Source organism: Leptonychotes weddellii, chromosome 2, assembly GCF_054177405.1.
Source record: "Leptonychotes weddellii isolate Sample4059 chromosome 2, ASM5417740v2, whole genome shotgun sequence".
NCBI lineage: Eukaryota > Metazoa > Chordata > Mammalia > Carnivora > Phocidae > Leptonychotes > Leptonychotes weddellii.
This window is the reverse complement of record NC_138370.1, coordinates 13169993-13196498: the sequence shown is the minus strand read 5'-3', so window position 1 is coordinate 13196498 and position 26506 is coordinate 13169993. Positions and strand designations below refer to the sequence as shown.

The 26506-nt window shown below is 41.6% G+C and overlaps 2 protein-coding genes across 8 annotated transcripts in view; one reads left to right on the top strand and one right to left on the bottom strand.

The window, feature by feature from the left end:
- LRP2BP (LRP2 binding protein) overlaps window positions 1–3717 on the top strand; it is a 31582-nt gene extending 27865 nt beyond the window's left edge. For both annotated transcript variants that reach the window (XM_081807738.1, XM_081807732.1), the window contains one exon: window positions 3377–3717. The gene's annotated coding sequence lies outside the window, so the exon portion shown is untranslated. The remainder of the gene's footprint in view (window positions 1–3376) is intronic.
- SNX25 (sorting nexin 25) overlaps window positions 1895–26506 on the bottom strand; it is a 133855-nt gene continuing 109243 nt past the window's right edge. For all 6 annotated transcript variants that reach the window (XM_081807672.1, XM_081807679.1, XM_081807668.1 and 3 more), the window contains 9 exons: window positions 23691–23822; window positions 21193–21333; window positions 18042–18155; window positions 12936–13100; window positions 10498–10615; window positions 6846–6912; window positions 3397–3578; window positions 2782–2882; window positions 1895–2222 (listed from right to left, as the gene is read on the bottom strand). In XM_081807672.1, the coding sequence (XP_081663798.1) occupies window positions 2142–2222; window positions 2782–2882; window positions 3397–3578; window positions 6846–6912; window positions 10498–10615; window positions 12936–13100; window positions 18042–18155; window positions 21193–21333; window positions 23691–23822 (1101 nt within the window). In that variant the 3' untranslated portion in view covers window positions 1895–2141. The remainder of the gene's footprint in view (window positions 2223–2781; window positions 2883–3396; window positions 3579–6845; window positions 6913–10497; window positions 10616–12935; window positions 13101–18041; window positions 18156–21192; window positions 21334–23690; window positions 23823–26506) is intronic.

Genomic DNA, 26506 nt, shown 5'->3' with positions numbered 1-26506 from the left:
GAACTTCATTTTGTCTCTATTATAAAGGAAAGCAGTTTCCATAGACTTAGATCTGTGTGATACCCTCAAAGGATCACATACTTCTCCCTTAAATCTCTTAAGACATATAAACTTAAACCATCCCTGAAAACTAATCCTTTTCTTTTAAAACCTCTCCTCAAGACTATTCTCCCCCACTTAATGGTTCAATATATCAAGTCCATGACTAAGATTTCATAATACCTAGCTTAAATCTCCTTCTACAATATAAACCCGCTTGCTTCACTCTTGTTCTCTTAATACCATCCATATATAATATTCCTTCAACCATCTGACGATCTAAATTGCCAGCCAGTATTCTTCTCTCCACATTGAATCCAGTCCCGTAAGCTTTTAGGAATCCTAAAATAGGAACATAATAAGGCGGTGCTTGTTGGCTTTAACTGCACGCTAAATAGATGTCTTTCTTCATCCCAAAGTCAAGCCCACGGTTGTAACTGCCATTAAAACACAGGTCTGAGAAATCCCAGATGTAGGAATTTGACAGGTGTCGTATGTGCTGATACACTACGCTTAACTGTCTTCAGTGAATCCAACATAAAATTTAAAATTCCAGTTTACTGTAGTTACCATAAAGCTGGTACTTGTGGCTGTTATCTCATGAAAAAGTTAAAATTTATCTTAAAGAAAGACTGAGGGCTCAAAATAGTTATTTTTCTCATGTGCAATATAAACTTTTAACAGCTGTGGTTTAATTGCGCGTAAGGTGGACATTACCAGTAACTGTGTTAGGATGAGTTCCCAGGGTTCGGTGATCTCACATTGCTTCTCTTATCTGAATGTCTTTTCGACATCCCTTTGAAGGATGATTCTTATTCATACAAACAGCCAACTTTGTTGTTGTTTTATTTTCCTGACGTGTCAAATATCATCCTGGTTTGAAAAAAGGATCAAAGAGCTGTGACTGAAAGAAGCCCAAAGATAAAATTTGGTTTACTAATTTTCAGTCGTTTACCTTTCAGAACTTACATTCCACATCAAGGACTTGGCAGGTAGATCTAGCAATGCCATAATCAATACCACTTTAGTACAGATACAGTATTGTTCTTTCATGGCTTTCAGACTGAATTTTTGCCTATCAGTTTTGCTTTCAATGTTCCTGGGGGGGCGGGGCAGTTACAGAAGGGAAAGTGTTTTATTAGCACTGCATAATAGATGGTGAAAACTGATTGACTTGTTCATGGCCCCACTATTAATAACAAAACGACACTTGTAGCCTGGATCTCACCCAACACCCCGAGGAGTCCACAAGACTTGATGATAAATCAAGTCCCTCGTGTCCCTGAAATAACTTCCCACCTGTGTTTCCCTATCTCATTGCTGCCCATCCTTCAAAGTTCAGCTCCTTTCCCACTCTCCCAACACATCATTTCAAGCACGAATTTGGCTCTTCTCATTCACACTAAAAATCGTATTTTTCACATATTCATTCTGTGTCTGGAGAAAGGCAGCCAGCTTTGTACTTCCTTGCAGAAGTATTTATGTACATAGTGCTTTTTACCAAAAAAAAAATGGTATTTGATAAATATTTGAACTGCCCAAAGTGTTTCAACCTTGTTTTTGAGATGTAAGCACCTCAGTGATTCATTTTTTATATTTTATTGCTTCAAATGCTTCAAACTATGGGAAATCTTTGGTAAAAATAAAGACAATAAAATGTTCACGATAACTTTCCACAAAGCATTGCACAACAATGTTCTTCAATACACATGAAATAATACAGGAATGTTCAGAGTCCTCAGTGAGGAAAGTAACTGTACAATAGTCATAGTTCTTCATTTTAAAACAAAACTGTTTTCATAAATATTTAAAATATTTCCTAGGTTCTTATCACATATTAACATTTGTATTTCAATCAGTATGTTGAACTTTATTTATATTATTAAAATAAAAACAATAAGAACAGAAGTGTGTTTTTCTGTTGCCTATGACAGCATTAAGTACCCCCCTCCAACCAATTCTGCTCACGTCACACAAAACTAGAGGGAGGTAACTAACATAGAAATCAGTATGGTTCTCAATCAAGCCCTCTGTGGAAAAGAGGGAAGTATTTCATGTCTATTGTTACACAGACATTTCTCTGGTGGTTTATTTGTGCAGTCTCAAACTTGACCAGCTTTTAGTTGATCTAAATGACTTCTCAGCTCAGGACACAACTCAATTAGCAGCAGTTCCATCAGCACCTGAACCAAGGAAGAAGAAAAAAAGTAGGAAAATGTGTGTGTGTGTGTTTTTTTTTCTCTAAGGATTTACTCAAAATATTTATGTCTAAGAGAAAAGTCTCATTTTAGGTCTGAGATGATTCTCCAAGAACAAGCTATTCTCGGATGAATGGAACTAATATTATATAAACTCCATTTAATATCAGATTGATTCATTTCATGGTCTCTTTGCCATTATCACATCATCAATAGTTAATATTGCTAATTATAATCAGACAGATGGCCGGGAAACAGTCTGCTTTCCTGAAATAAGAAAATTAAGCAGTCATGCAAAAATGTCACATGCTTCTCTCACATGAGAGAATGAGAAAGTTGCACACGCTGGAAGCACTCTTTCTCTTTTTCTTTTACCAAACTGAAAAACTGACAGACAAAGATGAAGCAGAGTAAATAAATGGGTTCAGAGTTACAAGTAACAAGAATGATTAACTATGCAAAGGTTTAAATCAACCCCCATATGTGAAAAGAAACGTAAAACTGAATTAATAGCTGATCCTCTGGTTGGCTTTAAATTACTCACATATAAAAGATGCTTATTGGCTCTTGTTTCTTGCAGTGCATTGAATATTTTTATTATACCATGACGGGCGTTTTGCTGTCCAACAAGGCTCTGAAGCATATCTGGAAGATTAAGTTTACATTCTATGCTGTTACTGATAAAGTGCACAATCCATGCATATCCAGTGAAGGAGACGGTACATGATATGTACGCAACAGATAAAGGGCACTGGGGCATGAGGAACATGAACGATTAGTTCTTTCAAACATTTAAAGAGAAAATAAGTTCATTTAGAATTTTTCAACAGAAGGCATTTATACAAACTACAATTTTAATACATTGCTACCCAATTAAAAATTAACCTCTCTAAACAGTGTACTTCAGCAGGATTTTTAAAGTACAAAATTTATTATCTGCCCTAAAACATTTTTCTAGTTAAAGCATTTTATAACCACTACTGTTCTTAAGATTCTCAGTAATAATTTCTTAGCAAAGGACATGTTTTAAAAGAAAAAAAGTGTGATCATTTTTCTTGTTGTAAATAAAGTCTCCTGAGAGTTATAAGTGAAAAACGCCTTAACAGGGTTAACATTTGCTCTTTATCTCTACTTTTCAGGGTCGGAAGCCAGCCCTCACCTGGAATGTTTTCAAGCAGCTTCTGCTGTGCCCTCTGTTTTGCTGCCTGACTTTGTTCTTGGCTTCGGACTGTGGTCGCTGGCGCCAATCTCCCATTTGGCCAAAAAGCATCCCGGAAAACATTGATGTAGTAAACCAACATTTGCTCACTGAAAATCCAGTTCACTGTGTCCCGGATTTGTCTTTTAAGAGAAAAATATTTCTTGGATGAGGGTTTTAGAAGTTGTATACTCTATTCTCAAAAGGCATTTATCAATGGGTAGGTGAAGATACAGCCTGATCTAAATGTTTGATGAATAAACTAGGAATTGGATTTTTAAACCCTGGGTCCGAAAGGTAGTTTATTTTGGCAGTATTGGATGACCATTCATTGCGTGAGCTCACATTTCCGTTGGTACCAACCTCTCCAAATGTCTGCCTGCCATGTAGTACCCTGCAATATGCAAGGACAAGAACCTAGAGCAGACCGACTGGTTTGAAGCTTGCAGCTACTCTAACTGGGCACGGTACTTAGTACACTAATTTCTCCATGAAGTGGTACAAACTGAAAACATAAATGCATTTTAAGACTGTTAAAAGTGGTCTGGGAAGCTTCCCTGAGCTCCTGAAGTCTTGGGGGAAGAACCTGGCTCTTTCACTAGCTGTCTCTTGGTGTTGCTATGGCAGATCATGCTGGGCAGAGTGCTCTGACCCAGAGTAAGCTTTTCACACGCTCACTAGGCAAGGGGAAAAAAGACACTATCTTTCTCTTCTTTTTTAAAGATTTTATTTATTTATTTATTTGAGAGTGAGCAAGAGAGAGCACAAGCGGGGCGGGGAGGGGTGCAGTGCAGAGGCAGAGGGAGAAGCACACTCCCCACTGAGCAGGAAACCCCATGCGGGGCTGGATCCCAGGACCCCAAGATCATGACCCAAGAGAAGGCAAAGGCTTAACCGACTGAGCCACCCACGTGCCCCAAGATACTACCTTTCACCTTAAAGTGAAGGCCTTTGAAAAGATACATTGCTATCTAGAGTATTCCACGTTTCTCTGGGAATGAAAGTTGGGCAGACATTTGACTTGCACAGTTACAAATAAATGGCTTTTATCTGGTTATCCAGCTCTTCACATAACCCTATCTCATTAGTCATTAGTAAAATGCTAATCCATTCTAGGATTTCTGCTGTCAAGAGACAACACAACTCAAAAAGCCCAACAGCAGTGGTGAGGTTGGCGGGGGGGAGGGGGAGGGTAAGGGGGAAAGAATCATCTTGACAGTGCCAGAAAGATTTGAAATTTCAAGCTCAATTCATGAATAATAAATCAAAAAGCCCTTCAAAAATCTGACTTCCCAACCATTTAAAGAGACAATGTAAGGTTTTCAGAAATAGTATCTGAAATAGAGATTTCAAGCCCTAGTACTTTGCACAGGAATCAGTTACTATTGATGTCTAAACTCCACCGTGAATCAAAACTATGTTAATTCTGTTTGTACCTGCATGTCTCCTAAGATACTTCCCTATACTGCTTAGAACTGGGCAATTCAGTGCGTGGCTCGGTTAAGCGTCTGCCTTTGGCTCAGGTCACGATCCAGGGGTCCTGGGATCCAGCCCCACATCGGGCTCCCTGCTCAGCGGGGAGCCTGCTTCTCCCTCTCCCTCTGCCCCTGCTTGTGTTCCCTCTCTGGCTGTCTCTCTCTCTGTCAAATAAATAAAATCTTAAAAAAAAAATGTGGACACCTGGTTTTTTTCTGTACTCTTGCTTTGAGTTACTCACTGGCACTACATCAAGAAATTAAGTAAGAAATTAAGTATTCAATTTGCAATTTAAAATTAGGTAAGTGACTCTTACAAAAGGCCATCACCTAAGTATTTTCTACCAATTTAAGTCTGATTCTCAATTAGCCAAAACCATAGGAAGCTTTTGAATCAATTCTGGCATGTGAAATTATAGTTGGTACAAGGCAAGAGGCACATATTGTACTGCTGCTTAATTTTATGATGTGTCCTCTCTGCTAAAGGCAAAAATAGCAAAGGGCCAGGTGCTCCATCATTTCTCTACCTCATAAAAAGCCCATTGAAATGAACAGCCTGAAAACCCTCTACGTGATGCCTCTCCTCCAAGTCCCATGAAAGTAACTGCCAAATGGATTCACTGCTCACAAACCGCAGCTGCTCATTTTATAAGAGCCCCTATCGTAGATAGGAGCAAGGAAAGTATGCATGATTTGCTGAAACCGAAAAGGAAAATAAATTAGCAAGTCTGGAGTACTGAGAAATATAGGACCATTGTGGAATTTTCTTTATCTAAGGCCTGTCTACATGTAACAGTTAAGAGGTTTGCGTTAGACTGAAATGGTAAGTCATACAGGCCATATTTCTGATTAAAGCACAAGCCTAGGATACTAAGTCACCTAAATAAGCCACTATTAGGATCTTAGAAATTGAAGTAAACTTTTGCTTATGACCACAAGGACAGTATATTCTATTTGTGAACGAGTAAGAAGATAACCCATTCTTCACTATGTTTCCCTTAAAAATTTATGATCTATATGATAAACATACGTACAAGGTTATTATGATGGTTTTAACAACTAATCTTTCACTTGGGAAAATCTGATAATTTCATCTTGAAAAATATTTTGCTGTACAAAAAAGTGATTTCTTCCCCCTTTTCTTTTAGCATAAATGACTCATGTTTTTATTGTGCAGGAAGTCATAATGCTTATCTCTCGAAGAGTACTGGATAGTTAAACTCTTATGTATATGGATAATGGACTATAGCTTCAAATATATATATGGCTTACAATACTGTTATATGAAACACACATATATCTCAATGGATGGATATTAAGATGTTAACTAATTAGAGCAATTACCATTTTAATGTTACCCCAACTTGGAAAAAAAACCTATGGTTTGCATTTCCCTCCAAATAAATACCTGTCACGTGCTGCTCATCCTACTTTCATTCTGGGTTAGAGTCTAAGCCTAAAACTGATGCCCATCATACAACATAAAAACTCTGTGCCCAAGATACTCATACTGGTCATCGTGATCAAGAGAACTTTACAGAACTTTTCGGTTTTTCCTTTTGTTTTTTTAATTTTATGTTTTTAAGTAATCTCCACACACTCAACATGGGGCTCAAACTCACAACCACAAGAGTCTTATGCTCCACCAAGTGAGGCAGCCCGGTGTCCCTACAGAACAGCATTTTCTGACCCTTTCAGCCAGAATGCTGAAGCTAGCTCAAGCTTTGATCATCTAGTTCACCATGCATTCTATGGGAGAAATTATTTCAGAAACCTGTCTCCCTATCCAATCTTAGAATCATCGCAAAAACAACATGAGAAAATACAAAACCTTCAGCTAGGGAGATCACCGGCTACTATACCGCGAGTATAGTAATTTGACTACTAAGGCAAAGAGTAAGGCAAAAATTCAAAAACTAATGTCATGCAGCTCACTTGTTGATGGTTCTTCCAAAAGTGACCTGAACGAGAGCAATTAATGTTCTTCTCACCCATTTAAACACTGAAATAGAAATCAGAGGAAAAGAATTAGCACAGTATATCACAATTATGACATTTTCACAGCTGCAAAAAGCATTAATCTTACCATTTGACTCAATCCAAGTCCTGACACCAAGTCAAGACTATGATATCTGCAGAATCTGGGTCTAGGTTCGCAAACTTCTGCCCCCAAAATTTCTCCTAAGCTTTCATTTTCTACATAGCAACTGAGGAGATAAAACCTAAGAGTTTTTATAGCTTTTCAATGCCTCAACAACAGCTGAGCTAGCAAGTGGAAATAATACTTTATTTAACATATCCCCGGGCTACTTACATGTCTGTTTTCTGTTAGCAGACAATGCAATGCCTATTTTAGATTTCTGTCTGGCTTGTGGAACCCAATTTTCTCACACACTGCTCTGAACGAGAAACATCTGTGGTCCAATATTGACAAATATTTTGAAATATTAAAATGAATGTGTGGGTCTAAGTTCCCATTTGGATAGTAGGTTGCAGATCACTGCATATTTTTATATATTTTATGCTTTTGGGAGAAAGGTGAACTGCGAAGAGCCAGGACCCTGAGTGAGAGGTGGGTTCAGCGCTCTCTTGGGCCACCTTGCAGAGCAGCCTGGCACAAACCACCTTCTCTGTGCCTCAGTCTCCTCATCTGTTCGAAGACAAGAGTACCATGTGCTTTTCTGCTTTATGGATCTTGTCAATATTTTATGTGAGTGTTGTGAAAGGTTCTACAGATCTGTTATTATTAACATGGAGAGATATCTTCTTTACAGGTCCAGAATGTGAACATAAACCAAAAGAAGGCAAAGAAATGCTATGAGGATATTTTAGGTCTGCAAATTGGAATCTAAACCAAATTTTCCACCTATATAAATTCACATCCATTTATTGAAATGTTTAGCTACTCACACATAAGCAAATGAGAAATTCAGGCTTGGCTGAGTTCAGGGCTCCTGTCCAGTAGGAAAACCTAAAAGGACTAAATTCACAAACCCTTCTGTACAAAGGAAACCACCCAAACAAAATCAACAATTAACACTGACTTGGCACCAGACTCGAAAACATTCTAAAGTCATTTCTACCTTTTTAGATGGACCTAAGTGTCCAGTTAAAGTAGTGTGGTTAATCTTTCAAGTAAGAGTCAAGTCTTGGAATCAGAACCATGCTTCAAAAGTGCCTTTAATTTTTTATGGAATTCAGAGCATGCTGGTAGCATGCAGACGTGTTCATTTTAGGCGGGCATTTAGGCTGGGAGGAGCATGCCTGCCAGTGTTGATAACTTCACTCTGGCTTTCTAGGGCAGGAGCGAGGCAGCTCACATGCAGAGGGTCTGACGACATAGACAGCTATCAGAAGAATGCCTGACAGACAAGTGAAAGTTAATTTTTTAAAGGCTGTCTTACTGATGCCCTTCTGTACACTGAACTAGAGCAGGAACCAAAAAATGTCTTTGGGGCAAATTCTCTCTCATTACTGATATATGCCTTTACTACTTTCTTCCTAGCCTCTCCCGGTCCCCAGTCCCCAAACCACACAGGAAACAGCCCTAGTATTTATTCCAAAGACTCATTTGTTCAGAGACAGAAGCAGCTGCAGCAACACTAGGATTTTTGCTGACGGCAACTCTATCACATCTCATTATAAATGATGTTCTATTTATTCCCCTCTGAAATGTCACTGGCAAAACCAAATATGCTTCTGAGCAGGCACATGATGGAGGAAATCCACGCTGCAAAGACAAGACTTTGTCTTTCAATCTCTGTATCACAAAGAGCACACTGCCAAAAGGCTAAAATGCTGCTTCCTCATTTTTATCAACTCTATGGGAAACAGGGAGGATTCATGATTTAATGGGCCAGATTTCACTGAGGAAGAGTCAGACTTTGGGTGAAGAACTAGTTGTTTCTGCCTACATTGAACCAAGGCAAACATCAGTATATATCTTAGTCTAAAATATGGAAGAGGGACAGCTTTTTCATCTGAAAGCCTCTCTAGCATTTGGATGATATTCTCTCATGGTTATTTCTTAATTTAACTATCCCTCAGTTCTAAAGTTCAGCTTAGTTCCAACTTTTCGTTATTGAAATCATGCTAAAATGAACACCCTTATGTATAAATCTCTGCCTGTAGTTTAGAATTGGGTCTACTGCTTAACGTGAATTACATTTTTGGAACCCCTGTGTTGTAAATTCACTGAAGGAAGAATCTACATCTGATATACTTTTGTTTCTCCCACAGAGTGATATCTAAAACAAAGGCTCCCAAAGTGTTTGCTGATTGTTTTAGCTGTGGCTTACTGATGACCAAAATAATTAATTCTGGCACTTAAAACGAGTCCTAGCCCACCTTCTTCACCCCAAGGGAAGAGATGCTAATCTGAGCAGACAGAGCACTGGACAGTCAGTCACAGGGCAACATTTACAGTGGTTGGGGGCATGACTGTGCTTCTGCCAACCCTGACCCCCTCATGCGCCTCCTCTTCTAGGTGGTGAGGTGTGCCTTGAGGCACCTGTCCTAGCTCTAGCTAGTCCTGAGGCTCTGCCAGGTGTGTGTGGGCAGAGGGTCCTATTTAGCACTCAAGACTTGGCCAAGCATTACCGTTTGACCTTTTACCCAAGGACCACTTTGGGAGAGAAGCACCTGTGTGGGTCTTAACGAGAGTATTTTAATCCTGTTTGTGCTCTTGTTTCATCTAAGTACATCTTCCTCAAGTACTACTAGGGTAGTATTCCTCAACCTTGGCGCTAACTCTTTTGGACAGGACAACTCTCTGTTGTAGGAGGCTGACCTGTGCGTTGTAGGAAGTTCAGCAGCATCCCTGGCCTCGACGCACAAGATGCCAGTCGCACCATCCCCCAAGTTGTAACAACCAAAAATGTTTCCAGATATCACCAAATGTCCCCTGAGGGACAAAATTCCCTGCCCTTCCAGTGATAACCACTCGTCTATGGGAACAAAGGTGTAGCTGAAAGGCAAGGTCGAGGCATGCCTGTGTCCCTGACCACAGTACACCCTAACAGCACCAAAACCTCAGCCTGAACAACATGGCTATGCAAAATTATTTTTTGTATACCTTTTGGTGATAAAGCAATGAGGCTATGCTAAATCACATAAAAGAAATTCAAAGCATTCTATCTGTATTCAGAGGAACATGGTATAGGGTAACCCAGGACCCAGAGATGATTATCTGTCTTAAGGTCGTGGCCTCAGATTCTACCATGGTGTCTGGTTGGCTTTTTTTTTTTTTTAAAGATTTTATTTATTTATTTGACAGAGAGACACAGCGAGAGAGGGAACACAAACGGGGAGTGGGAGAGGGAGAAGCAGACTCCCCGCCGAGCAGGGAGCCCGATGCGGGACTCGATCCCGGGACTCCAGGATCATGACCTGAGCCGAAGGCAGTCGCTTAACCAACTGAGCCACCCAGGCGCCCGTCTGGTTGGCTTTTAAAAGTATTTGCTGTTGAGTGAATGGACATAAATACACATCTGACTCAGGAATAAAGGGATATTATGAGTGTATGTGTGTGTGTGTGTGTGTAAACACTTAACAGCAATTACCATTAAGTAATAACAAAGAAGCTTACTTCCTCGAAGTTCAAAGATCTCCCCAATCAACATGAAACACGGTTCAGCCAAGGCGTCTTTCCTCCCATCCACATCATCACCATAATCTGACAGGTCACTGTCCTCTTCTGTCTCCTCCTGGGGGTACAGAAAGGTCAAAGGAAGCAGATCACTTATCCAAGGAAGTTGGTAGAGTTATCCTTTTCTTTCAAGTGTAAATTCCAAACTATGTGCTCACATTTCAACCTTAAATACTCTTTCAACTTTCCTGCATGCAGAGATCAATGCATTCTCAACAGAGGGCAAAATGTGTGTCTAACCTCCGGGGAAAGCTTGATGTTAAAGCCTTATTCAAGGTTTAAAATAATTGTGAAAAACCTCTATCACTGTATTAATAAGGAGTAAATTAGTAGGTAACAGAATAGTTTTCTAGCCATTTTGAATTTTAAAGGTAAGGCTTTTTAACTTTTTTTTTTTAAGATTTATTTGAGAGAGAAAGCCAGTGCGAGCACATAAGTGCGTGGGGGGCGGGGCAGACAGAGAGAGGGCGAGGGAGAGAGAGAATCCCCAAGATGACTCCCCGCTGAGCTTGGAGCCCAACACAGGGCTTGATCTCACAAGCCTGAGATCACAACCTGAGCTGAAATCAAGAGTCAGAGGCTTAGCCTACTGAGCCACCCAGGTGCCCCAAGTAAGGTTTTTTTTAACTTAAATGATTTTAAATTCACTGTTTTTTGGGACCCCTGGGTGGCTCAGTCGGTTAAGTGTCTGCCTTCGGCTCAGGTCATGATCCCGGAGTTGTGGGATCGAGCCCCGCGTCGGGCTCCCTGAGGAGGGTGTCTGCTTCTCCCTCTGCCCCTCATCCTGCTCGTGCTCTCTCACTCTCTCTCTCTCAAATAAATAAAAACAAATAAATAAAATAAATAAAATAAAATGCACTGTTTTTTAAAAACATGTATATTTCAAAATAACGTCATTATGTTAAAGCTCTGACTCAAGCTTTGATTCTGTACTTGATTCTGTAGCGTATCAGCAAGTTTCAGTTCAAAACTCCTTCTATGCCCGGCACCAGGCTAGTGCAAACAGGTGTGACGTGGATCCAGACTTTCAGCGGCCCACAGCGATCTGGGGAGGCTGACCAACAGGTGCATGGCTGTTTCCGCAAGCAGGGTGAAGCGCTGTCAGAGGCCCAAACAGAGGCAGCAGGACAGCCGAGCAGGCTCCTTCTATGTGGGCAGACAGGCAACAGCTAAGGCCAAAGCCCAAGCATAGGGTAATGACAGCACTGTGGGGGACTGGATGAGCAGAGGAAAGGGCTGAGAAGTCACAGAGGCAGGAGTTCCCAAAACCTCACAGCAACATCAGATGCTGCAAAAGAGGTGGACAGAACTGAACACGGACAGGAAGCCACTGGGTCTGGCCACCAGCACTCACCTTCAGAGAACGATCTCATAGAGTGACTGAGCCATAATGTAAACTCCCAGAGGTTCAGGGATAAATGAGAGGTCATGGAGGCAAGCTAACTGAATATGGCCAGACATTACAAATACGGGCCTGCAGGGCAGAGGGGGGAGAGACCCTTGTGGGGGAAGCAGGCTTACACAGAGCCCTGAGCACGGGCATGGACGTGCTCTGTGCTGTGCACAGATTTCTCCCAGCTCAGGATGCAGTGAAGTAGCATGCCCCTTTTCATCATCAGCTCCTTCTGTCCAAACTCCTTCAACCGATCCTACTGAAGAGCCAGGGGCCTTTAACAATGAACGCCAAGGAGGCAGTGAACATCTCCATAAGGAGACGCCCATTTTCAGAGAGAGTCTTGTGCAATTTGCTCAAGAGCCAAAGAAGGGGCTTCTCACTCTGCAGGAAGGCCTGAGGTCCAGAATATGAAATCACAATGTCTGCAATCTCTATTTGCTTCTTTACCCATAAATGTAGCTCCTAGATTCGTCTTGCTTCAGAATATCCCATGACCTTCTACTCCCTGAGAATTAATGCTGAGCTCCTCAGCCTGGCATGACCTCGTCCCCCACTTCCCCTCTTTGCCTAACCTTCCATTAGCCCACTCCTGAAGCTCTCCTCTCCAGTCCAATGACCTACTGACTGTCCCTCCCATCCCAACCTTCAAAGTGAGCTCCAGCTCCCCCTAATGACGACTCCCCATCTCGGGGCACTGCCTGTCCACCACTTTTACCAGGGCTCCCATATAACTTTCCACCCACATTTCACTTACCAACCTTGTTATCACTCTTTTCTGTATCTTAACTCTTGCAAGTGGCTTGTAGGGGAGCACAAGCAGGTGTCCCAAAAATATGACAGTGATAGTAGCTGAAAATAGATGTATTCGCTTCCCCCCCCACTAGTAGCATGCTTTCAACAAATACCTGGAACTTCAAGAAACCTTCAAAAAGACATTCCCCTAAATCTGTTGCAAAAATGGCATGACCTTTCAACAGCTCACCTCTTGATGGGAGAAGAAGTCTCGAGGAAGTCTTTCCAAAAATGAGGATAATGAAAAAGTGGATTTTTTCCCCTGCACATCAATAACCTTGAGGTAGTCAGGAGAAGGGCTCAAAAAGGCATAAAGTGCTTCACTCTGACACAGTCTTTCATCTGACAGCAGATTCTGGGGAGGAAAGAGGGTGCGTTACTGTTACGGAGGAATAAGTCTGTGCTGCCGGAAACCACCACAAATAGGGGCAAGCAAGGCGCAAAGGACTGTGTTGGGGATTTATTTTCATAATTCTGAACCCCAAACCATTCTCCTCTCCCCCTGAAACAGAACACACTAGATGAATTCCAATGATTTTAATCGCAAGCAACCCCCTGCAGGTTAACTGGAGCACCCTAGTCATCCTGCTTGTGGAAGAAGCTGTGTGGACAGCTGCTCAGTGCAACAAAATCCCCGGCTTTGCACATGGCCTACAGACCCAGGGACCACTGCCTTGGAATGTCAACTTCACCTCCATCCAGCGGTGCTGGAACTTACACATTTGCACACTGCACAAGGAGACCACTCAACCACCCTTTTATGGCTGTGTTCAGACTTTGTACATCAGCTGAAAAAAGGCACTTTGAGCTGTCACACGGCACTGTCCACACCAGGCAGGAGTTTTCTCCCCATGCTCCCACCTTCCAAGCTTGCTTACATAATTACAGAACTATTTTTATGAGCCCTTGAACTGGAAATGTCCTCAAGTTCTTTAGGTACTTATCTGGCCTCCGGAGATAGGAAAGAAGAACATAAATTAAGTTTATGTCCAGGCAAGTGCTACGGTAGGACAGTAAGATTAACAACATGACCACAAGAATGTCTAAATGTCTAGCATTAAAAGATACAGGGTTTAATAGGATTTCACTCATATGTGGAACTTAAGAAACAAAATAAACGAGCAAAGGGAGAAAAAGGAGAGAGAGGCAAACCAAAGAACTGACTCTTAAGTCTAGAGAACCGATGGTGACCAGAGGGGAGGGGGCGGGGGGGTGGGTGATGGAGGTGATGGGGATTGAGGAGGGCACCTGCCGTGATGAGCACCGGGTGTTGTATGGAAGCGTTCGATCACTGCACTGTCCACCAGAAACTAATATAACACTGTATGTTACCTACTGGAATTTAAATAAAGCCTTGAAACAAACAAACAAAAAAAGGTACAGCCTTTAGGAATAACGAGACCAGTGGGAAACAGTGCCCCATTGATGATGTAATCCCCTGGGGGAGAGGGACACTGGGAGCACATCGTGCTTCTCATGTCAGAGCCTGGGGTGGCAGAAGAGGTTAAGATCTAGTCTCAGAGGACCTGGCCCATGACAGTCACATTACATCTGTTCAGGCGAAGGCAGAAACCCAATGAACTCTATGACCGGACGGGAGCACAAGCTCCCGTGAGAACACCCAGGACTGGCACCCTGGGGACAGGGGCTCCAAGGGGACGACCAACTTTCCGGGGGTTGTTAGCTTCCTCTGTCCCGCAGAAGACTGGACTGAACGTGGGCAAGTCCTGCCTCAGGTGGAGGGAAGGAGATGAAGGGGGTGGGGAGCTGATGTCACTACTGCCTTCCCCAGCCCCGGAGCCCAACAGATAGGCCTTCGTTCCTTCTGCAGAGAATCAAATGTTCAGGCATACGTGCAGATGGATTAGAAGGCAGGAGATATCCTCCCAACTTGATTTCCTTTAGCTAATCTATACTCCAGCATTATTTTATAAAATAGTAGGAAATGATAAATGATAAGTCTCAAACTTATTACAATCAACATCTATACTCCAGCATTATTTTATAAAATAGTAGGAAATGATAACTAATGATAAGTCTCAAACTTATTACAATCAACATAAATAAAGTGATCATTAAGGGTGATAAGACTTTGGCCTAAATTATATTCTATTATGAAGGAAAATAATCAAATTAAGTACATACAATAAGTTAGAAATTCTCACAGCTGTCTGTGGGGCAAGATATAATTGGGGTTTTTATCATTTTTAAGCTCTCTGGGGATGGCATCCCATTCCCAGCTCCTTCCCTCCAAACACTTACAGCATGTTATTCTATTCTGGTAAAGATCTCAGATGACTGTTCAGTGGGTGATGGAGAAAGGGGTAAGGCATTCCAAGAAGAGTACACAGCACATGCATACCCAGAAGCAGGACAGAGCGTCACTGGAGGGGAATAGCTGGGGTAGGTGGTGTTAAGTATGGGAGCAGGAATGGGGAATGTGGTAAGCACGAATGAAGAAAGACATAAGCAACAGTATGGCTAGGAATGAGTAGCTAGATTATTAAATATCTGTACAATTAGTATGCTTCACTAGGGAACTATTTGTCATAAATAAACATTCAAGTAAACATACACTCAGTGGAATCCCTTTTTCTGGAAGGTCCTGTGGACCCAATAAAAGACTAAGCATTCTGCATCTTTTTCCTGTTTGCGGTTGGTGGGATAATACTTTCAAACAACAGTCTGCTGTATAACCTATCTAACTACATTCAATGGTTACGGCTTTATCAAACAGTCCTTGAGGAAATGAAAAACAATCCAAACCATTACTTCCTGACTTAAAATCCTCTTGACTAAAAAGACAAAAGGTCACTAGACACACTGTTTCATCTGGCTAAGCTGCAGATTATTCTTGCTCTCGGCTATGTCCACATGACCTATCGGCAGAGTCTCAGAGTGCGGTTTCTCTTGGCACAACAGCAGAATTCGCTAACCCACTTCCACAACCAACAATCCGATAAAGGCACATGTGCACCCTCTCTGCACCCCCAAAAGCACAGGCCCAGAGTGTGGTATCTGTGGCAACAGGAAAGGCCAAATAAAGGGAGACCTCCCCCCGCCGCCCCAGTAGCAGAGGACTGGAAGGAAATGAGAGTCGGCTGCAGGGTTCCAAACCTCCACACCTGAAGTTTAAAAATCCTGGATTTTGAGCAATACACATCTGTTTCACAAATGAGATCTTTAGTTCATCCGGATGATTTAAGCAGGTACTGTGTTGGAGTGGGTTTAATTATTTCCTAGACATTTTGAATCAGCAACAAAATGGTAGTATTTCAGTTTCAAATTCTCTTGTAAGAGCATTTAAACATTGACGATTCTCTAATCCAGTTCTGCCATAATTAAATTCAGAGTTTTTCAAGGTGTAAATTGTTTTATTTCCTAAGGGAAATTTACATCATATTACACTATATTATATATTACATACACACACATATTTATGTATTATTATATTATAAAATAAAAGTTTCCCTCAGGAAATAAAATAATTTGCATCTTAGAAAAACTTTAGGATACATATACACATACAAACATATATATATGAGGGGGGAGATAGGAATAGGCGGAAAAAAGAGACTAACACTTTCAAAGCAACTCTGACTTAAACAAATCTATTTTTACAATGACCCATACTTCTTTTTTTTTTTTTTTAAAGATTTTATTCATTTATTTGACAGAGAGAGACACAGTGAGAGAGGAACACAAGCAGGGGGAGTGGGAGAGGGAGAAGCAGGCTTCCCGCCGAGCAGGGAGCCCGATGCGGGGCTCGATCCCAGGACCCTGGGACTATGACCTGAGCCGAAGGCCGAACCACCCAGGCACCCCAACAATGACCCATACTTCTGAGTGAACAACTATGTTTTAATAAAGCCTTCACTAAGAATTTGGCAACATCCATCATTTAAAATCCCAGGACTTCTAGCTACCACTACATAGGCAAAAAGTGTTTCACGAGGCAAAGTTCCATGCCTCCAAAAACTACAAGCGTACGTGGTTTGAGTAACTTAACTATCCTCTGAATACAGAGGGCCCAGCTAAGGAAAAATAAATAGTGGCTGCTATCAAGGATAGTATATGTTTGGCCTTATTCTCTAAAAATGGACTGAAGACAAACAATAAAGCATTTAGAGGAAATTAGGAGAGTAGCTTTAGGACCTTGGGGGAGGCAAAGATTTCTTAACAGGCACAGATACATAAGCATAAAAGACAAAATTGATATACTGGACTAAATTAAAATTGAGAACTTCTGTTCATGAAAAGAAATCATTAAGAGAGTGAAAAGGCCCTCCACAGAAAGGGAGAAGATATCTGCAACATAAATGGTCTGACAAGAGACTCACATCCAAATCCCATGCAGAACTCCCACAAAGCAGTGTGGAAAAGATGGGCAACACGACAGAAGAGCAGACTCAACTTGACCAGACACTTCACCAGAGAAGCTATCCCAGTGGCCAGTAATGAAGTGCTCCATTTCATTCGCCATCAGGGAAATGCAAACTGAAACCACAGGGAGACCGCAGCACACACCCACCAGGACTAAAGAGAAACAGGCAGAGAAGAGGAGGTACGGGGGCAGGGGGCGGCCATCAGAACCCGACACACTGTGGTGACTGTAAAAACTGCCACAACCACTTGGACAAATGAAGAAACCCAGACGCAACACAGATTCACCACAAGTCAAGTACTACAAGTTTATAGAAGCCTTCTTCATGATAGCCTCCACTGGAAAGGGCCCAAATGCTCGTCAACAATGGGATGAATAGACTATAGTGTATTCTCACAATGAAAAACCTACGTGGTAGTGAAAACAAATGATCTGCAACTAGAACAGCACTGTGGGTGGATCCCCTGGACACAGTTGTTGAGTGAAAGAGGTCAGACACAAAGGAGTCCATACTGCATGATTCCATTTATAGGAAGTTCAGAAACAACTGTATCTGTGTGGCTAGTCGTCGGTCAGGATCGTGACCACCCTGGGCCAGGGGCTGTGACGGGAAAGAAGCCGGAGCGGACTGGCCTGGGTGCTATTTACAGGGCGGGCTCAGTGTGTGGAAAAGGACAAAGCTGCACACATGGTATCTGTATTGTACATATTTTGTACTTGTTAATATTTTTTTGTGTGTGTGTATAGTATACTTTAATTATAAACAAAGAAACCAACAAACCAAAGACATTTTGAGGACCTGGCATGACCTTTAAGACCAGGAAGCAAACAAGCAAGCTCTTGGTATGATGACAGTTTAACCCCAAATAACTAATTTTTCCTCTCGTATCCAAAAAGTTTTCAATTGCTTACCTGTAAAAACTTATTTAATTGATTCTTTGACTTTTCCATGAACTTGTGATCTATAGATTTGAAAGGCAGCTTGCTAAGAGAAGGCAACTGGACTTTTTTTAAAGAAGGGAAACACTGTGGAGGAAAACATTAAATGTTAGCATTTCGAATCACATTTTCATGTTAAAAAAAAAAGTTTAGAATTATAATTAGAACAAACCAAGTATCTTCCTCCTGTACTTGTTCCTCTGAGGTTTAAGACCTTGAAAACCTGCCTGTTCTAATCAGGCTCATGGAATCGAGAGGAACGGGACATTTGATGAAAAAAGCTAAAGCTCATCCCTAGGCCCCTGAATGCCTGAGAGCTGGGCAATGCAGAGGCCAGGCTGATCAGGTGGGTTCGCACAACACGCACAAAGCACAAGGCTCTAGGTGTGGATACCTGGCTCACAGGAAGAAAATCTTCCTATTAGAATGTGCTTTGTTTATAACATCTCAGTGAAAAAGTTATCCCAGTTGATAAAACAATGGAAAGAAGGAGGAACTTAGCTTGCCGCTTTATTACTGCCCTTCAGTGGCAAACTGCACAATGGAAATACATTAATAATAATATATTAATAAATAATAACAGATCCTTTGTGGATTGAGTCCTACGTTCTGCCAGACACTGTGCTAGAAGCTCGGCATATGAAATAACAGCTCGAAGAGTTGGCAATTGTTATTATTCCTATTTCACATATGAGACAATTAAAGATCAGGATTAAAACCCAGATCCATCTGACCACAAAGTCTGTGTTCTTTATGACAATTCCCACAGGACTCTGCCAGTCTGCCCCTCAGACCCTAGGAGGGCAGTGGGTTCCAAATGCTCTGGACTCTGGCCCCACTTCCAAACACTGGCCCTTCATGAAGGCACTGGGGTCACATGAATACGCTTAATAAAACTAACCGGCATTGAAAAGTCAGCGAGCACAGCCTTTGCCTGCGACCGCTCTAACTGCTGGCATCACCCTCCGTGCACAGGAGGGTCACAGGAGTGCCTGCTGGCCCGTCCACAGCACGAGATGGCATGGGCTAAGTCGCCTGTAACAAGGGCATGCAGGTGCTTCGGGTGCTGGGAAAGAAAAAACTAGCCCTTCCCCCACAGCCCACTGAAGAACCAGGGGTACACTGGCATGTGCCCAAGGAGACATATAAATCAGGGCTCAAATTCGGGGTATAATTTTCAAGAAATGAAACAGGCAGTGAGAGTCAGAAGGGAAGATTAAAATTCACCAGGGACCTGAAAAGGTGCCTCCTGTCCCAGCTGTCAGCAGGAAGGGTTTCCACACAAAAACGAAAAGTCACAGGACAGTAAATTCTAACGGTAAGGAAAGAACACCAAGGATCAGCTACAGATAAGGAAAATGAGACAGACATGGAATTTTATAAGGTTTACTTCCTCTAAGGCTTCAGTCTACTTGTTTTTTTAATTTTCAAAGAACATTTTCCACATACATTTTATTTCAAAATCTCCTCTAAATTCCTTTTTCTCCTTCCTCCTGTTTTTATCAGCAACTGGATGGATACTAAACTTCGGCTTCACAATGGTTTGTCACAGGGCAAACGACACACTTTTCCGTAGTGTCTATTTTACTCACACATTTTGGGGAAAATGTAATCTTCTATTTAGAGAGAGATTTCGCTTTCCACACTGCCAGGGTGACCACAGTCCCTTTGAGAAGTATTGGAGTAGGACACTTGGTTTTGGCCACCATCCTTTTAAAGATTTCATTTATTTATTTGTCAGAGAGATAGAGAGCACAAGTAGGCAGAGCGGCAGGCAGAGGGAGAGGCAGAGGGAGAAGCCGGCTCCCCGCTGAGCAGGGAGCCCGATGTGGGGCTCCATCCCAGGACGCTGGGATCATGACCTGAGCTGAAGACAGACGCTTAACCAACTTAGCCACCCAGGCGCCCCCACCATCCTTTTAAAATCACTTGAAGAAGGTATAGAATTTATAAGCTGGTGATTAAAGGGATTTTAAAAAAATCCCCTTAGGAGAAAATGTTAAAGGAAACAGACGCATTTCACTGGCAGAAGAGCAGTCTGAGGTGACCGCAGGATTTTACCAGCATCAATTCATTCTGAGCCAGACGACAATAAACAGAAACAAGAGGAGAAGTGACCAAAGAGAGTCTCAGTTGCCAGAGAGGAGGGCTGTCATCTCTAGGAGGAGGAGAGCTAGAGAGGACGCAGCTCCTGAGAAAGATGGAAGAATAAGGAATGGAAAATAAGGTGGCCCGGACTCCAGTCCAGGTTGGGCCACTAGGAACACGCCCTGTGATAAATCGATCAAACTCTCTGGGGTCAGCTCCTCTCCTCTTAAAATAAAAGAACTGACCTAGATTAGAAGGTTTCTGACATTTCTACCTAAAACCTACAGTAGGAAATACATGCTGTGTTGCAACCCGCACACGCATACGTGCATAGCCACATATAAAATAGAACGCACCTATAAAACTAAGGGGTTCTAGGAAACAGTGCTCATTGCTACCCCACCAACATGATAACGTTTATTATGTGCCACACCTTCTTCTCAGTGCTGTGTATGCATTTATCCCCTTAATTCTCACAACAACTCTGAGATAGGAGACACAGGCGCTATCAGTATTTGTATTTTACTGATGAAGAAGAGAGACAAAGAGACACAGTGACAAGTCCCAGGTCATATGGCTACTAAACAGTACAGCTAGGATCCGAACTCAAGCAGTCTGGGCTCCCGAGTCTGTGCTCTCAACCACGACACTTTATGACCCTTACTCTTTGTGCCGAAATCCAGTATATTCCATGGTCTTCCTGTTGCTGCAATCATTCATTGATTTCGCTTCCCACTAAAAGGTCACAACTGGTAGCTTCAAACACCAGTGGCCCTAGATGATCCCTAGCCCTCTTTCAGCTCTGGGGTTCTATGAGGCTCAATGGAGATCAGACAATGCTTCGTCCTGAAGGATTTACACTAAATGGTTTGTCTATGGGTTAATTTCCAAATGTCATGCTGAAAATGCCACTTTGCCAGTATCCACAGCAAAGGAGAAAGGTTAATTAGTTTCCTTATATGTAAAAAATTGAAATGAGCTCTTATGTATCTTCTTGCTTGGTAATTCTACACCTTGTGTTCATGAGTATTCATACCTCACTAAGTTTCCGGTGTAAATTCTGGAACTCACTGAGCCTTCTGGGGACGGTCCAGTTCTTAGTTTCAACTCCTCCAACTTCTTGTAAGCTTACCATGACAAAGTAACAGGGCATCTGCTCACCATTCTCTTCTGTAACCTTGGGAAAAACAAACACAACAAAAAGGGTGGTGAGCAGATATGGTAGGCACGATTTTTAAATATCTCCCAAGATCTCCCACTCCCTAGTGTACATGCCCTGCGTCATCCCTGGGACTGTGAATACCATGGAATCTATTCCTGCAATTAGGTTATGTTATGTTTAACCGCTGACCTTAACACAGCGGGATTACCTGGGTGTGCCTAACCTAATCACACAATCCCTTTAAGAGCAGAGAGATTCCTCGGGCTGGTGGCAGGAGAGGACGTGGGAAAGCCTGGAAGTGCAAGAAAGATCGCACACGCGGTGCTAGCATGAAGGAGAGGGGTGCGTGGCGGTGCTTCCACTGATGGCAAGAGAGCAGAGACAGGTCCACAACCACATGGAACTGAGTTCTGCCAACAACCTGAATGAGCCTGGAAGAGGATTTCTTCCCCAGTCTCCAGACAAGAACTCAGTCTGGCCAGTATGTTCATTTCAGCTTTATGACACAATGAGTAGAGAATGAGAGAGTCATGCAGGGTTGGACTTTCAACCTACAGAATTGTGAGCTAATAAATGGGTGTTGTTTTAAGCCATGAAATTTGTGACACATCAAAAGAAAACTAATATAGCAAACTTAACATCTTAAGCGTGTTTCTTTGAAAAAACAAATGAACAGCAAGCAAACAAGTGTAAGATATGCCAAAACCTGCCTCAGGAAAGGATAAAGACTTCCCCAGTTCAATTTCTGGATTCAACAAACCATGATTTCAATTTTTATGAAATTTTACATTGAAACACGTAATTTCCTCTACCTCCCAACTTAGATAATTCCTTAACACAGACACATGTATATACAATATCATAATTCAGAACAGGCCATTATTATACTTAACATAAATAGATTAAGAGAAAAAACAAAAAGAAAACACACTGAATTTAAGCTTGAATTAGTATCACAAATCGAATTAGAGACAAAGAGTCAATAAGAAAGGCAAAGGAGGGCGCCTGGGTGGCTCAGTTGGTTAAGCGACTGCCTTCGGCTCAGGTCATGATCCTGGAGTCCCGGGATCGAGTCCCATATCGGGCTCCTTGCTCAGCAGGGGGTCTGCTTCTCCCTCTGACCCTCCCCCCTCTCATGCTCTCTGTCTCTCATTCTCTGTCTCGCAAATAAATAAAATCTTAAAAAAAAAAAAAAAAAAGAAAGGCAAAGGAAAGAGACACAAGACTCCCAGAGCATGCACGGGGCCCGTGAGGTAGGACCATTATCCCACTGTGAGGATGCAGGAGGTGAGGGCACGCACAGGGTCCCCGGGTTGTCATAGGATCACACATCTAGTAAGGGAGTCAGCCCAGATCAGAACTCAGGAGAATCTGGCATGAAGCAGACACATCTTCCACACGTTCCCTGTGGGACTGCCTTGTGAACTCTGGTGGTCAGGGGACTCCTCAGTGTCCATGTCCACTTATCTTTTCCGTGACCAAGGTGCTACAGCAAACTCCTACAACTTACCTTAATGGGAGTGCTACCAAGTACCACAGACCTGGTGAAGCACTTGGTTAAGCACTCATGTAATGTGTGTGCTTTCACAGTAGCTCTTGGAGAACACGCTTTGTCTGCTATGTAATCTAGAGGTGAACTTAAGATTGTGAATTTCAAGCCCGCCCCACACCACAGTAAGAGTGTGAACATTAACCCTAATGTTACTCATGATCTCGTTATCTGTGTGGACCTGACCTTTATCTCCAGATTTCCACGGGACTGATAGTAGGGCAGGTGGGAATGAAGAAGTTGTCCACATTAACAATGTAAATGCCCATATGCATCTCTCTTTGAAAAGAAATTATTTTCAAAGACAAAAGGGATACAGCATATTCTGAAAACTGTTACCCATATCCCTCAAAGAACAGCAAAATATTTTCTAATTCAAAGGAAAAAATATTCATTATTAAAGATCTTAGAGCAACTGAGATTTAAGTAAGTGAAGTCAGCAGAATGAAGCAAGCAGAAACACTTAAATTTTTAATTTCTCACCACCAAATTTCAAATAGTGCCTTCCATTTTATTTCAATCCTCAATGGAAAAATAAAATGGCAATTCGGAGACATTAACTGTCCTTATCTGAAAGTTGCTTACAATTCCAGTGAATAAGGACAACCTGAAGTGGAGTGAGATCAGTTCTATACCGGGCAGCCCTCCTACAGCTTGCAGTCATGGGTGAGACAGAGTGAAAACAGTGGAGAAGGAAGGACAAATGCAGTCTACAAGAACAAACAGAGGTTTTCTACCCTCAAACATAGTTCTCTAGGACAAAGTCTTCTTGTATAAAGTCATACTCTTAAAATAAACTGGGAGGAAAAGCAGTCAGACCTACCTCTCCACTGGTGATGGAGGCCTTCCACATTCCGAGGTTCTCACACCACCAATCTGTTCTTGCCATGTGCAGCTGTAGGTCCGTGCGTTCTTTCTCGATTAGAATTATCTCTTCCTTCAACTTGAAAACAATCTGCCAAAGGGAAAACATCATGAGAGTTATAAAACCACTTGAAATGCTGCATAATTCAGCAAAATAGTAGGATATAAAATCAACAGGCAAAAATCAGCTACATTTCTTTACACTAACAATGGACAATCCAAAAAGGAAATGTAAATTCCATTTACAATAGCATAAAAATTAAAAAAATACTTAGGAATTAAGTAAGGTAGTGAAAGACTTCTACATAGAAAACTACAAAACACTGATGAAAGAAATTAAAGAAGACATAAATATATGGAATGATCTCCAATGTTCATGGATTAGAAGACTAAACATTGCTAAGATGTCAGTGCTACCCAAAGTGATCTACAGATTGAGCACAATACCTATAAAAATTCCAATGTATTTTGCAAAAATAGAAAAATCCATTGTAAAATTCATATGGAATCTCAAGGGAGACTGAATAGTCAAAGTAATCTTGAAAAAGAACAAAGTTGGAGGATTCACACTTCCTGATTTCAATACTTACTACAAAGCTATACTAATCAAAATGTATGGTACTGACATAAAGACAGACATGTAGACCAATGCACTAGGATAGACAGCCAAGAAATAAACATTTGTATATATGGTCAAAGAATTTTGACTGGGGTGTCAACACCACTCAATGGGAAAAGAACAATTTCCTCAACAAATAGTGCTGAGAAAACTGGATACCCGCATGCTAAATAATGAAGTTGGACCCTTACCTAACATCCTATATAACAATTAACTCAAGATGGATGAAAGACCTAAACATAAGAGCTAAAACTATAAATTCTTAGAAGAAAACATAGGGTAAAAGCTTCACAACACTGGACTAGCAATGACTTGTTGGCTATGACACCAAAGGCTCAGGCAGCAAAAGAAAATATGGGAAAACTAGACTTCGTAAAAATTTTAAACTTTTGTGCAAAGAATACTATCGGCACAGTAAAAAGGCAACCCACAGAATTGGAGAAAATATCTGCAAATCACATATCTGAAAGGATATTAACATCCAAAATATATAGAGAATTCTTTTTTTTTTTTTTTTTTTAAGATTTATTTATTTGACAGAGAGACATAGCGAGAGAGGGAACACAAGCAGGGGGAGTGGGAGAGGGAGAAGCAGGCTTCCCGCTGAGGAGGGAGCCCCACGCGGGGCTTGATCCCAGGACCCTGGGATCATGACCTGAGCCCAAGGCAGACGCTTAACGACTGAGCCACCCAGGCGCCCCAATATATAGAGAATTCTTAAAACTTAAAAACAAAAATCAAACAGTCTGGTTCAAAAATGGGCAAAGGACTTGAATAGACATTTCTCAAAAAAAATATATAAATGGCCAAAGAGTACATGAAAAGATACTCAACATAACTAATCATTAGTGAGATGCAAATTCAAACCACCTCACACCCATTAGGATGGTTACTATCAAAAAACTGAAAAACAATTATTGGTGAGGATCTACAGACATTGGAAACTACATGCACTGTTGGTGAGAAGGTATAAAATGGTGCCACCATTATGGAAAATAGTATGGAGGTTCCTCCAAGAATTAAAAACAGCAATTCCACATCTGGGTACATGCTCAAAAGAGGTGAAAGCAAGATCTTGAAAAGATATTTGTACACCCATGTCCATGGCAGCATTATTCACAATACTCAAAAGGTGGAAGCAAACCAAATGTCCACTGATGGGTGAATGGATAAACAAAATGCTATATATATACACAATGGAAAATCACTCAGCCTTAAAAAGGAAGTTCTGACACACAGTATAATATGAATGAACCTTGAAGACATTATACTAAGTGAAATAAGCTAGTCACAAAAGGATGAATACTGTATGACTCCACTCACGACGTATTTCAGAGTAGCTAAATCTGTAAGAGATAGAAAGTAGAATGGTGGTTGCCAGGGGATGGGGAGCGGGGAATGGTAAGTATTATTTAATGGGTACAGGGTTTCAGTTTTGCCACATGAAATGAGTCCTGCAGATGGATGGTAGTGATGGTTGCAAAACAGTGTGAATACACAGACACGGACCTGACAACCTAAAATGGTTGAAGTAGTAATAAATTTTATGTATATTTTGCAACAATTTTTAAAAAATAAGTAATTTTATTTAAAAAAAAAAAAAAAGGCTATGGATCTCTTTCATGAGAAATCCTATAAGGATATGTAACTCTGTGGTTTGAGGGCAGAAGTTTTGCTCCGAAAGTCTCCTGAACATGAAGGCTACAAGGACTCTTTCCTTGCTCAAAAAGCCTACAGGAAGCACTCCCAGCCTAAACCTTGTCCTGCACTTTATCATCAGTCAGGGCTGAGACTCTCTGCTTCATGTTCATGTGGGTATGTTTTGGTCCCACTGTCACCATGTTTGCTCCCAAAGGGCACATGTCAGGCTCTGTATATCACTGATTCCCCACAGGGACCGGCACAGCCTCGTGCATTTACTCATCACTTATGTTGCTGAACACGCACTCAGAAATTGCCAGAGGAGATCAATTTGGCAGACCGAAGAGCATCGGCCAAGGCTATACTAGAAATGCCTCCCTGTTGGACTCTGAAAAGGCATAACCACAAAGCAAAAAGCCACACCACTGCTGGGGTTCGCAAAATGCCAGTTAGGGAGATGCTGTTCACCTTTTTAAACTTTCCAATTCTGTTGGCTTTTAGCAAAACAATCTACT